Source organism: Limanda limanda, chromosome 17, assembly GCF_963576545.1.
Source record: "Limanda limanda chromosome 17, fLimLim1.1, whole genome shotgun sequence".
Lineage (NCBI taxonomy): Eukaryota > Metazoa > Chordata > Actinopteri > Pleuronectiformes > Pleuronectidae > Limanda > Limanda limanda.
Genome location: NC_083652.1, coordinates 9,922,447 through 9,935,149, shown reverse-complemented (window position 1 = coordinate 9,935,149; position 12,703 = coordinate 9,922,447). Strand labels below are relative to the sequence as shown.

The window sequence follows — 12,703 nt, the reverse complement described above, 5'->3', positions numbered from 1 at the left end:
TGCTTTACACTGACTTCAGAAACTATCTCATCTTCGGCTTCAGATCATGTGAATACAAACTGGATGTCGCATATGTTCCTTCCATACATCCATAGTCTATACCACTTATACGTCGAAGGTCATGGGGGGGCTGCTTATCCCCAGCTGACATTGAATGAGAGGTGGGATACACCCAGGTCTCCATTCCCACACCTATGGTCAATTCAGAGTCTCCAATTAACCTAACCTGTACCTGCATGTCTATGGACTGTGGGAGGAACTCCACACAAAAAGACTTCGGCGAAACCGGGATTCGAACCGGGAACCTTCTCGCTTTGAGGTAAAGTGCTAATCGCCGCATATGAGAAAATATAAATACAGTATCAGCAATTTAAACACATTTAAAAAGTCACAATGTTCTTTTTATTTAGAAAGATATGAGGATTTACATAAATATTTCGTTTTTTCAAGTAAGATTGGAATCAAATGCATTGCCTGTTGCATTGTAAAATATAAAATAGTTCCAACTCTATTTACAGAACAAATAAATTAAACTTTTGCCAAAAACACATGCCATTTTGCGAATTAGATATTCTGATATAACTGTATATGCAGAAAACTAAAGTGCATCTCTTTTGTACAGAGTTTGCTTCACACTGAAGCCATAAACTGTGGAGGTAGCATTCGAGGAAATGCAAATAAAGAATCAGTGGTCAGTGGTTTTTAACCAAGATGTAGAAACAAGGACACTGACAGTTGCATTTATATTTTTATTTACAGAACCAATTCACTAAAGAATTGGTAAAAATACAAGATGCTATTTTGCTCATATATTTAATAAAAGTGTATATGCAGAACACTTTAAAATGCAGCCCTCTTGTACAGTGGTGACATCTGAGTTTGCGTTAGAAATTATTACATCTTTAGCATTAGAGAATGTTAATGCAAACTGGTTGCTGCAGATAAAAATATCCAAATACAGGATCATGGTTAAAACAAGTTTTATTTTAAAATACAGTCATGGATTTTTCGTTAGACAGGAAACATCACAGGAAGGTTTTGTAAGATTTGGAATAGACTGCTGCACTAAAAATATCAAAAAGTTGCAACATAACTCTATTTACAGAACAAATGCTCAAAATACATGATGCAACTTTGAAATAAATGTATATACAGAACTGTTAAAAAATTGTTATTTTTTCTGTATGCCTGACTGGGATTCCAGGTACATTTCCTAAAAATCAAATAGGCTTACATCTGACTTGGCTCAAGTGTCCTGACGCTGCGCTGGTCGTCGAACATCTGTCCGCCTGTATGGGGTGTTTCTCAAATCTGAGGCAGAGGGAGCAAAAGCAAATTGAGATTCACCGGGCTTTAAATATCGCAACATGGAGCACATGACATATTGAAATATAACGTACCTGTGATGATGTCTTCCAGGGCGCCGTCCTTCCCTTCGCGTACCTGCGGCTTCACCTGCCTTTTCTTCAGCTCTGCTATCAGGTCCATCTGGGGCATCTTGGGCATCATAGGCCCCTGGGGGAAATTATATTAAGACATTACAGTTTCAAATTTATGATGCATACTTCTTCAACACTGATCCTCAAATCTCTTACCTTTTGCATCCCTGCCTTGTTTGGAGATGGCGATTCTTTTGCCTCACTGCTCTCAGTCTCCATTTTCTTTTTCTGCTGAATATCTTGCTGTGCTGTCTGTGTTTAATCCAGAGGCAAAACAGAGTCAATTGCAAATTTCAAATCACCCCAAGTCGGATAAAGATCACAAACCCGCCCCAAGTGCTCACCTTGTAGGCTTTTACGAGACGTACGAACGTCGGGAAAAACATGGAAGGCTGCGTGGTTTTGGGGTTCTCTCCGAAATACTCCACCACGGAGCCGTAAGCCTCCTGGAGAGAATGCATGTGTGTGAGCACGTTATAAGATGCTGTTCAGGGTTGTGTGTAAGTTTGATTTCGAGCTGTGGGCTAACCTGGGCTGTCTTGCTGTCTTTGATCAAAGACTCCAGCTGCTCACAGTTTGTCTTGATGAATTCCTTCAGCACGGGGCTGTCATCCTGCACCAGGAATTCCTTTTTGGTCATCTCCATCCCTCGTTCTAACGAGCGGATATCCTGAAGAATGCCGTCGAGGGAAACTGGCAAAGAAAGAGGAATAAGTTTAGCACTGTTGCTGATTTTTTGGTATAAAACCAGCTCCATAACCTGAGTGTCATTTACCAAGAGCTGCCTTGTCTGCAAAGTGTAGCTCGGTGTGGAAGTTAGCCAAGTCGGGGTATTTCTCCTGGATGATGTTGGTGATGAAATGCAGCAGCGTCTGCGAGCGGTCAGTCGACTTGGTCTCCAACAGCTGAAAAGTACATTATTGAAAATGTTGGTCGTCAAGGTTATCTTGAAATGAGAATAAGTTAATCTAGAGGCAAAGTCTACTCACAAGGTCCAGACTCTGCAGCCGAAAACCGTACACCGCACCTCTCTTACTGCTGTTCATATAGTTCCCGAAGGCGAGGACGATCTGAGGGGGAAACAAACGAGATGACTTATTCAAACCCCGCACATTTGGAAACCACATCAGTACATACGTCTTTTACTTACTTCTAAAATCTTCTTCAGCTTCAATGAAGACTTGATAGACATGGATGCAGAAATTATGGAGTTTAGTTGCTGTGGACGAAAGAAAAATTAAAAAAAAATCAACACATCTGGTTAAAATCTCAAGTCTCTTCTGAACAAAAACCGAAGCACTTTTGACAAACCGACCGGCTGTAGGCGCTTGACAGTGTCCGGGAAATTGCCCATGAACGTGAGGGTTTTTATCCGCTGGCTCAGGCGAGGAATCTTCCCAAAGCGCAACATAAACTGGTCCTCGTTGGCCAGTTCCTCCAGCGGGCGGCCGTCCTTCTCGTAGTTCACCAGCAGCTTCATCTCAAAGTCTGACGGTATGAAGTGCTCGAGCAATTCCAGGAAGTCTATGGACAGAGCCTGCTGGTCGTACCTGTGAAAAACAGTAGCACCAAATCAGCTAGAGCGTAAGAGACAGAGCGATGAAGAGGATATGAATCGGTTTAGAGAAGATAATTTCAAAAAGAGGAACGTACGTCTCGATGGCGGTGCAGATTTTGGTTGGAGTCATTCCTCCCTTGCGTAACGTGATTGCCAGATTCTTGGCCTTGTTGACCTCAAGCAAGGACGTCTTGCTGGGGGCCTTCTTCACCGACTTCTTCTTCACATTGGACACGTCTGTTGTACTAGCCTGGGCCCGAGTCTTGAACATTTCCTCAAACATGTCCATGTTCAGCTCCTGATGTCGACACAAGAACAGACAGAGAAATCATTTCAAGTTGTCTCATCTCAAACTGAAACTTCATCTGGGGATATTCTGTTGAGTAGGAAAAGGAAAATGGAGGATGCTTTATCTCACCTCTAACACCTGCTCATCATCTATTTCATTGAAGACCGTGCCCAACACCTGGTTTGGTTTTAAGGGCTGCCAGTTTAATAGCGGCATTCTGTTCTTGGTCTGAATGGGCTTCTTGCTCTTTAACCCTGAGGAAACAGGAGAAGAACCGATTAAACAGAGATCCTTTTCTCATCGTTTGCTTCCAACTCTGGAGGGTTTCTGCTTCTTTTCAGATTCCTCCTCCGAACTCCTCACCAGATTGAGCGTCTGGAGCTCCGGGAGGAGGCGGGGTTCCACCACCAGGCGGGGGAGGCGGAGGTGCGCCTCCAACACCGGGTGGCGGAGGTGGAGGTGGTGGTCCAGAACCAGGTGGAGGAGGAGGGGGTGGCGGTCCAGAACCAGGTGGAGGAGGTGGGGCTGGTGGTCCAGAACCAGGTGGTGGAGGTGGGGGTGGTGGGGGTGGTGGTCCAGCACCAGGTGGTGGAGGAGGTGCAGGAGGAAGCGAGGCAAACTGCGGAAGAGGAGGTGGTGGTGGCGGAGAGGAAGGGAGGCTGGACGCTGGGGGGGCTGAGTCGACGGAGTCACTGGGCTGAGTGACTGAGATCTGGTCGGGGGATTGGACAAATTCGACCACGGTGACGGGAACCACCTGGATGTCCAGACCTCCTGAGGCGCTGCGGCCCAGGCGGATCAGGCCCTTCTCCTGCAGCTCATGGACCTTCTGCTCCAGCTCGGAGACGGTCTGAGGGGCGGAGGAGCTCAGGCGCTCCCGGTCTTTCTCCCTCTCGCGGTCCAGCTCTCGCTCCCTTTCTCTCTGCTGCAGACCACTGACCTGGGAACAGGACTCCCGCAGGCTTTCCTGTAAGATATGAACAATTTACTACGACTCCACAAAGAGCGTATAATACACAGGCTGTCTTCAGGCTTTATAAGAGATAACGTACAAATTATAAACATCTGATAGTTGAGTGTGTTGGCAGGTCAACATTTAATAATTAGCACAAAACCCTACATATAGCTGAGGCTGAATGAAATGACATTTATTTTGAATATGGCTAAAAAAAATGACATGGTTGTGGAACGCCAACAGTTCATAACATCCTATACTATGAGAAATTTCATTTTAAACAAAAAATCCCTCTAATGGGGGCGCTCGATTAAAATCCCTGGGATCATTCACTCTATTGGATTTGATGGATGTAGCGGAATTCATTAATCCATCAAATAGCCATTGAAATATTTCAGTCTGGGCCTGCTGCTAAAGATGATTCTAATTTTCCTTTCAAATTACGATTGTTCAAATAAAGTGAATTACCACTCGTATGGACTCATTATAACTAATCGCTGTGCTTTGGTTGGCTAATGAATCTTATTAAACACTGTTCATGTCAGGGAGCAGCACTTACTTTGAGCAGCTCCGTCTCTTTGGTCGCCTGCATGAGCTGCGTCTCAAGTTCAGATAATCGCCCTGTCGTCTGATCCTCAATCTCCTGGAGCCGAGTACTCAGCTGCAACACAACAACATCAATTTAATATCACAACATCAGGAGTCTGAAGTCCCTCTGGTTTTAAGAACTGGCTGCTGACCTGGACATTGTGTTCCTGCAGCTCGTCCACATGCTCCAGAACCCCCCCTCTGCTCTCAGCGTCCTCCAGCAGGGCGCCCACATCCAACACGTTGTCCAGGTAGGCCTGGATCTGGACCTGCAGCTTCTCGCTCTCCGTTTGCTTCAGACTCTAACGCACAAAGACATTTAACGAGTGACTTCTTATACCAATACACTCTTACTTATATTAAGAATTAAGAATAGATTTTTCGCATATTTACAGGGTATAATTCATATTATTCAATGGTGTGAACACGCAACAGCTGCATGCTTTTTATGTTGACATGGCAAAGTGTTACATAGCAACGTTATCATAAAATGCAAGTAATTCACCATCTTGCTCTGTTTTTGGTCTCCACCAGCTACTGAGGGACATATTCAGCATATTCATTTGGTGCTGTTCAGGTTGTGTCATTGTCACGGCCTCCATGTATTTAACTATTGTATTTAGGGTTAACCGGGGTGGCTGTTTTGGTTAGGGTTGCTTTCACTCTTTTTTTGGAAGTTATCTGCAACTTGGCTTTTATAGAGTCCTCTTTTTGTTCTATTTATTTCTGGGCCTGTTTCCCTCCTTTTTTCTCTGTATTTTCATCTTCATAATAAACAACTTTTACTTTAACCAACATCTGCTTTTATTTGGCTTCCTCTATCCCTCATTAGCTGAGTTGTAACAGTCAGCATAACACTGTTGTTATACACATGTCGCCTGCAGCAGCTTTAATCACATTGCTCTTGTCAGTAAACAATAGGTTACGCTGACCACTTTTAATAAATACTCACTTCCAGATATTTGTCCAATCCGTGGTGAGTGAACTCGTACTGCAGATGCACACGGAAGTTCATGTTCTCCACCGAATGGACCACGATGTTGATGAACTGCATGCACGCCACCTGGAGACGGACACAGTAGACAGTTAAATCTCAGCTACACCTACAACCCAGCAGCCAGGAAATAACCTTAGTAGACCTTACCATGAAGTCAATGTTGCAGTCGTCATTGATGAAGTATTCCATCAGCTTCTCAAAGCGGTTCCTCTCCTTGCTCACCTGAGAAAAAGACATAAACTGATCTGAATATGCATTTTAATTGTTGCCCACACGGGGGAGTAGGGGACAATACATGCAAAATAAGTTATTGTTATTAGGCTTCATCAGTCAGCTTAAACCTCTGCACCAGATTTAGCGTTACACCCACACACAGGCATGACTGTTGTACTTGAGCTAAAATTTTGACCACATGAGGGGTAGAGTGTGTCAATTCCAGGGTGAGTAATGCAAGAAGGGAAGTTTGAGACAAAAGGTCGGACTAAATGAGCAACAGTCAAGTGAGGCCACATATGTGGGTGAGGTCATACTGCTAAGAAAAAAGAAGTCTGTTCACCTCTTTGAAGTTGTCAAAAGCAGAGAGAATGATGTTGTGTCCTCCTCTGACGAGACACACGGCCGCCAGCAGCTCCAGGACGAGGGCTTTGGTCCTGTCGCGGCACAGGAGAGTGATGCTGAAAACTCGGGATACAGAGATACACTACACGTGCACGTTGTCTGACACACAGACGCACTCACCTGGGATTCCTGCTGTTGAGACTGAGGGTGATCTCATTGACGCAGCGCGGGTGAGTCATCACCTGGTTGAAACCAGACTGAAAACGAAGTGGGAAGTGAAAAGAGATCAGATTAGGTTAAAGATTCAGAGAAAGAGGAAAAACTAGTCTGAAAATGACAAAGGTTCAATGTGTGTGAATTGAAATAGAAGTGGCAAAAGTGGAATACCAATCCCCTCCCAATTCTTGTAAAGTAAGTAAGTATGTTAAGACTCTACCTGGTAGTTCATGATGGCTCGCAAGCACATTATGCACACATGCACATCATCTCTCTGGTTGGACGAGTGGGACTTTTTGTTCATTTTGTTCACCAGAGTGGAGCTTATTCTGTGGATCACAAATTGCACACATGATTTGACACTTGTTACTGTCCGTGCAGAAAGTTGGAAGTTAGATACAGAACATGCAAAAACAGGTAATCATGAACATGACTTCCGCCAGAGTTTGAGAGTCGTGTTATGATTGTTGTTGTCTCAGTTTTAAGAGGAATGTATAGAGAGCATAGAGTGGGATAAAGGCATATTGATTTAGTCAAGTTTGTTTCATATTTCACACCTCTTCATTTTAGTTTTTTGTCCAACATCCAAGCACAGTTCCGGATTCCAGAGGGTGCACATTTAAGTCATTCGTTGTTTACTGTTTGCTCTATAGCTTCACAGCGTATAGTTTTAATAACTGTTGCTTTTTCAAGACAAATTTGTAATATTTATTTTTTTAATAGACTACTGGCAGGACTTCAGGGGCCAATCAGATTTCAGCCAGACCCTGCCTGTGAGCCCTGGATCTGCCCCTGTCATTACCCTCACAGGATTACAACTGTATGAGATGTGAGTTCCTCTTTAATAAAATTCATGATGTGAGCTATATTAACAAATGTGTGAGTTCCGAGAACTGAATGCAGCTAAGAAGTCTTCTCACCTCACGGTCAGCGCTCGGGCAGCTCTGGTCATCCCATGTGAATGGGAGACACTGGAGCTCTTGGTCAAATCTTCCATGGACCTGTCTGCTGGCTTTCCTCTGTCTGACAGGGTGCCGCCATTTTCAACGCTCTCCACATCGAACCTACAAGAGAATAGAAACCCAGAATAAATGGTGAAAAATAAAAAAAAATGCATAGCCATCAGATTCTTAGCCTGCTGGTACTCACGAGGCGTCACTTTGAGCATGAGACAGATACTCCACCAGGACACCCAGACCATTGTTCTGCTCGTCGAGAAACTCTTCGGCCCATCTACACAAAAAGACCCAAAGCAGATTAAAGCTTGAGGAGAGAAAGATAATGAATTTCATATCTCAGATTCTGCACTGAGATTGAATTTAAAGCAAGATGATGTAACATTTGAAAAATGAAATAAAATAATATTTCTTTTACAAATTAAATGTTAAATCACAAGAAATAAAACCAGTAGCTCATGTTTCTCTTTAAGGTTTGTTTTATTTTAAGATAAAATTATAGATCTAAAAACTAAAGACTAGACCACAAAGTACCAAGGTTGGTAAAAATACAAAATTTCTACTAAAAGATGACAAATAAAGATAAAGTATATATTTTTGGACAAGGATAATAATAAATATAAAAATATTAATCATCATCATCTAAAATGTTATTTCAATAGCAGTTTTCTGAAAAATGTTTAAAGGTTGCAACAGGGTCAAACTAAAACTCAGGTCACAAACATTAAGTAGGATCTGTCTCAACTCGACAAACTCACCCAATGTGATTTGTGCGGAGTGAAATCTCCAAATCTTTAAGAACCTGAGTAGCATCTTGGATCCTTTTCTTCAGCTAAAGAAGCAGAACATGTGAGAGTTAAGACACCATTTTAGAAATCTAGAGCTGCGTCAGACATGAAAAAGGAGGATGATGCTTCTCTCTGACCCTGCGGGACACCCCTCCCTGATCCTGGTAGAAGCTCCTGATCTTGGTCAGGTAAGTGGATGGGGGACTCTTCACCTGGAAACGCTCCTGAGAAAGAAATATTCACACAGAACTGAGCAAAAAGTCACTTTTGACAGTGAGTTTTTAACGGCAACTCAAAAGTCATGACAGGTAGTCACTGGAAACACTTGTGGGTGCAAAGTTATTATTGGCTCTGTGAATGCAAGAGTTACAAATCACTCTCCGTCTCCATGCCAACGTCACCATTATCACATGCCACCACAGAAACTGTGGTGCATGCTTTTCTCGCTGCGCTCTGCTTTATCACATATCCACTCTGTTTAGCTACTTTGTATCAACACTGCCACAGTGAAGGTTCCAGTACAAGGATCCTAGATTCATGAAACCAACACATTATCATTTATCAGCACAAATATTCTTACCTGATCGCAGACCAACTCCCACTTCTTGTCGTTGTCATATTGACTCAGTAGCTGCAGTTTATCTGGAGGCAGGTTCATGTAGCTCTAAAAGAGAAAGAGAAAGAAGGGACAGTGTCAACCGATCAGGAATCTGAAGTACTTTAACTTTATTTTCTCCTACTTCTCACTTTTACTCTAAATAATAAATGAGAAAAATCTGTAATTTCTACCCCATTGCATCGTCACAAAGCATTGCATTTTATGTTCACATTGTATTCAAAAAATTTATTTATCAATATTACTGATCCAATCAGAGCAGGCAGGTAACACTAGTATCACTGGTGAAGAAGAAGCAGCTGAAATGGATTCAGAGGCTGAGACCATATTGGTGTAGTAGACCTTTGCATAATGTAACAGAATACACGTACTATATTCAAGAGCAAGTAGAAAAGTTGACGCGGTACTTGAACTTTTACATGAGCGCATTTGTGGTTTTATTCGTTGACTAATATGTTGGCAAATTTATATGATTCTGAGTAAAAGTATATCACATATTTCATAATCTAACGACCCCTGTGGTATTTTCTTCATCCTTCCTGCTCATGCAACGATATTAAAGTCTTCATATAACCACAACTGCACTTTCAGTGTTAAACAAAAAGGCGTTCAGTACCCGCCGGAAGCACGGATGACTCAGTGTTTACATGAGTGTATTGATGGTTGCCAGTGGGTACCATGTACGTCAGAATACAAATAAATATGCAACTAATATTAGAGCTTTTGTGTGTGTGCAATGATCAAATGTCAAATTTTATCGTGGGTTACAACCTTTAATAAAGATTAAATAAAAGCATTTGTATAAAATTTAGAAAGGGCAACACCACCTAAAAGCATTTGTATTTATTGATTGGTTTCATTCCTTTTGTATTAATATCAAAGTTTAAATATTGAACATTGCAGTTGCTTATAAAGACTCTTAACTTGAGATTAAACTATTATCTTCACCATATAACAGTTCTCACAACTGTATGGAGGGTTTTACACAGATGAAGAACCCCACCCAATACACACACTCTTTTCACCTCAACATCTAGGGAGGTGGCACGTTAGTAACCTCACAGTTTCCATTTGAGTTGTTACCTTCAACTTACAGTAAACTGTTTGACTCCTGGAATAAAAAGGTTATTTCCCTGATTCAAATGGCTTAGGAACTAAATAGTTTGATGGGCTAACACTGGGGATTTGTGAAAACAAAAGCTGCATTTTGACTACAGGAACTTTCCCATTGAATAATATGAAGCTTTATGGAACTATTTATGTTTCCATCGCAGGGACCAGGGTGTAATCTGGGTAAAACAATTTACCCCCGAAAAAAAGTGCAGGGTCTGGTGGGTTTTCCTTGGTCACACGTTAAAGGAATAGTTCAATTTTTTATTTTATTCATGGTTTCCTCAAAGATGATTGTTTTTTTGCAACCGCAGTATCTCATCTTTCACTGGGAGTTGACCTTAATTCTCCCAGTGTGCAGATAGAAGCGGTGGTTTGCAGTTTTTTTTTTAGAGGCGATAAAAGGAAACAGCTTGTTGCTTTTCTGCTGAGAAGCCGAGAGCTGAGAGCTGAGAGCTTCATCCTTGGCGGGGCAGGGGAGTGGTCACACTTTGAGTTTCAAGGTAGTACAACACCTAGTTAGCAAAGTGAGAAAGGTTCCTTGTTTGCATAAGTTTTCGCAAATGAAGATGAGAGGCCATTTCTCATTTTTCTTGTAAGGATAGTTATGTGTACATTAACTGCTTAATTCTACAACTTGAAAAATGAACATTCTCTCTATTCTGTAAAGTACAGAATGACATATTTTGCCAAAAAGAGGAAGTGACATCGTACTCTCGTGGCAAGTAACCCTTTTGGCCCTGAAGCCACATTACTCATGTCACATTATGTATTTCCAGGAGAAGTCAACTTATTTGAAATAATGATAGATTTTTAAATAAAGACACCGTTTGTGTATAATGTGCGCATGCGTTCTATTGTCACCTCTTATTATTACTCTCCTTGACAACTTCCTGGGTAATTGAATGGGGATATCTGGATGGGTGTTGGTATTTTAGAAATGTGTCTTTTCAGGTCATTTTCGAGGCTATAACAGATGTATGTCTTTCTTGAATGTAGTTCCAATAAAAACCACACATGTCACAAGAAGAAGACCCATGTTTGTTTCCTGTAAAGATGACAAACTAATTTCTCGGTCAACCTAAGAAACATGCTGTTGCTAGTGTGTCAATTTGTGCTTCAAAAACATTTGAAAATTGACCCTTCAATACGCCGTGATGCAACACTTTTATGCAGCGTCATAAAAGATGAGATTGAATGTTTTGCTGTCGATGTTTCCACATGTCAGCAGAGACCAAAGCCGCAGCCGTGGGGTCAATGAAGCTCGTTAAGGAGTCAAAGCTGAGGCAGAGTGTAAAGACCGACCGAGCCAAACTCTGTATTGATGTTTCATTGCTGCACTGAGTCAACAGGAACTCACAGTTTATAGTCCCGTTGCTCTTAATCTCGCTTTCGGAAAATAACCCACATAAAAACCAGATCTTCACCTTGAGTGGAATTCTTCTGTAGAAAATTAAATACAAACAAAATAATCAAAGATTCATGTGCTTCACTCTCCCTCCAACTTAATCACTGTTTTGTTGCCCTTGTGCTTTATGATGTCTCAAAGACTTCAAGGTATTTGTTGTGAGGCTCTGTGTGTTCCTGCTTGTTGTAAGACTGTTGAAAGGGTGGTGAAACATTTGATTTCCGGTCTTATGCTCTCACTCATGTTTACGTGTTGCTCAACTTCCCCTTTGTGCCCCAGCTGCCTGTGCATTCACCGATCACCCTGTTCCTGCTCTAAAATCTTTAAAACAAACAACCAAGGACAGTGATGTTGAAAACTTTGTGGTTTTCTTAAACGTTTGTTTCCCTGTACCCACCAGACAAATGGGACTCTAGATTGACAACAAATGAGAAAAGGCAGACATCATCTTTAGTCTGTATTCATTTAAAATTGAATTGTTTTCTGGCAGCACAAATGTAACAAACAGGTCTCCGAACACTCGCTACTTTGACAACTTTAAATTACAGACAACAAATTGGATATGGTTTGTTATTTCTGTGCCTCCCGCTTAATTCCCCCAGCCTCTACTTCAAAACCAAGCCAGCATTGGTAACACACAAAATGCATAATCTCTGTGTTTTTGTGTGCGTCCTCATGTCTCCTGTGCAGCCACACTCACCAGAACTACGTTGAAGCGCTCCTCCAGCTCCTCCTCTGGCGGCATTGGTAGTTTGGGGGGAGCCGGCTGCTTCTTCTGCAAAGTTGGCACGGGGTCACTCATCCCTGAAGCTGACCCGACTGAGTTCTTGGCCTCACGGCCCTCAGCCTGTTCCTGCTCCAAGGCCCCTGTGGCCACATTCCCCATCACTAATCTCCAAAAGTAATCCAGTGGGAAAGCTTTTCGCAAACCCCTTCTCCTGAGAAATCAGTGAATTCCACAACAAAAATAAGTGGTCACTCCAAGTTACTCGAACAAGCACGCCTAAAACAAACCAAGTCCTTGGGTCTTGAGTGAGAAGAACATCCAGCCGCTGGCCTACTGTCTTCTCGTTGGTGTTGAGGACAGGGTGGGAGATGAGAGAAGGTGCTTCGTCCTCATGTCTATCCTCTCGTCAACATGTCACTCTGTCTACTATTGAGAAGAGGGTAACAACTCTACTCACTTGTTCTCTACTTGACAGAGAGCTGCTCTGGGTAGAGGGCT

The 12,703-nt window shown here is 42.4% G+C and overlaps 1 protein-coding gene across 1 annotated transcript; it reads right to left on the bottom strand.

Annotated features, from left to right (window-relative positions):
- Window positions 1–963: 963 nt before the first annotated feature.
- Window positions 964–12,701, bottom strand: fmnl1a (formin-like 1a). The gene is made up of 25 exons (XM_061089668.1): window positions 12,179–12,701; window positions 8,925–9,008; window positions 8,482–8,568; window positions 8,315–8,388; window positions 7,750–7,833; window positions 7,521–7,664; window positions 6,821–6,929; window positions 6,565–6,641; window positions 6,383–6,476; window positions 5,974–6,048; window positions 5,782–5,892; window positions 4,982–5,131; window positions 4,801–4,902; window positions 3,650–4,253; window positions 3,416–3,540; window positions 3,093–3,295; window positions 2,755–2,989; window positions 2,590–2,658; window positions 2,429–2,509; window positions 2,215–2,344; window positions 1,969–2,132; window positions 1,784–1,885; window positions 1,596–1,691; window positions 1,401–1,515; window positions 964–1,311 (listed from the first exon to the last, which is right to left on the bottom strand). The coding sequence occupies exons 1-25, from the start codon at window positions 12,362–12,364 to the stop codon at window positions 1,247–1,249; spliced, it is 3,366 nt and encodes a 1,121-aa protein (XP_060945651.1). The 5' UTR covers window positions 12,365–12,701; the 3' UTR covers window positions 964–1,246.
- Window positions 12,702–12,703: the final 2 nt, after the last annotated feature.

Bases quoted from the DNA above. Each gene is read 5' to 3' on its own strand.
- fmnl1a (XM_061089668.1), bottom strand. From the start codon at position 12,364: ATGGGGAATGTGGCCACAGGGGCCTTGGAGCAGGAACAGGCTGAGGGC. The intron at 8,569-8,924 runs GTAAGAATATTT...TTTCTTTCTCAG, and splicing joins GGGAGTTGGTCTGCGATCAG to GAGCGTTTCCAGGTGAAGAG. The intron at 8,389-8,481 runs GTCAGAGAGAAG...CTGCTTCTTTAG, and splicing joins AGGGAGGGGTGTCCCGCAGG to CTGAAGAAAAGGATCCAAGA.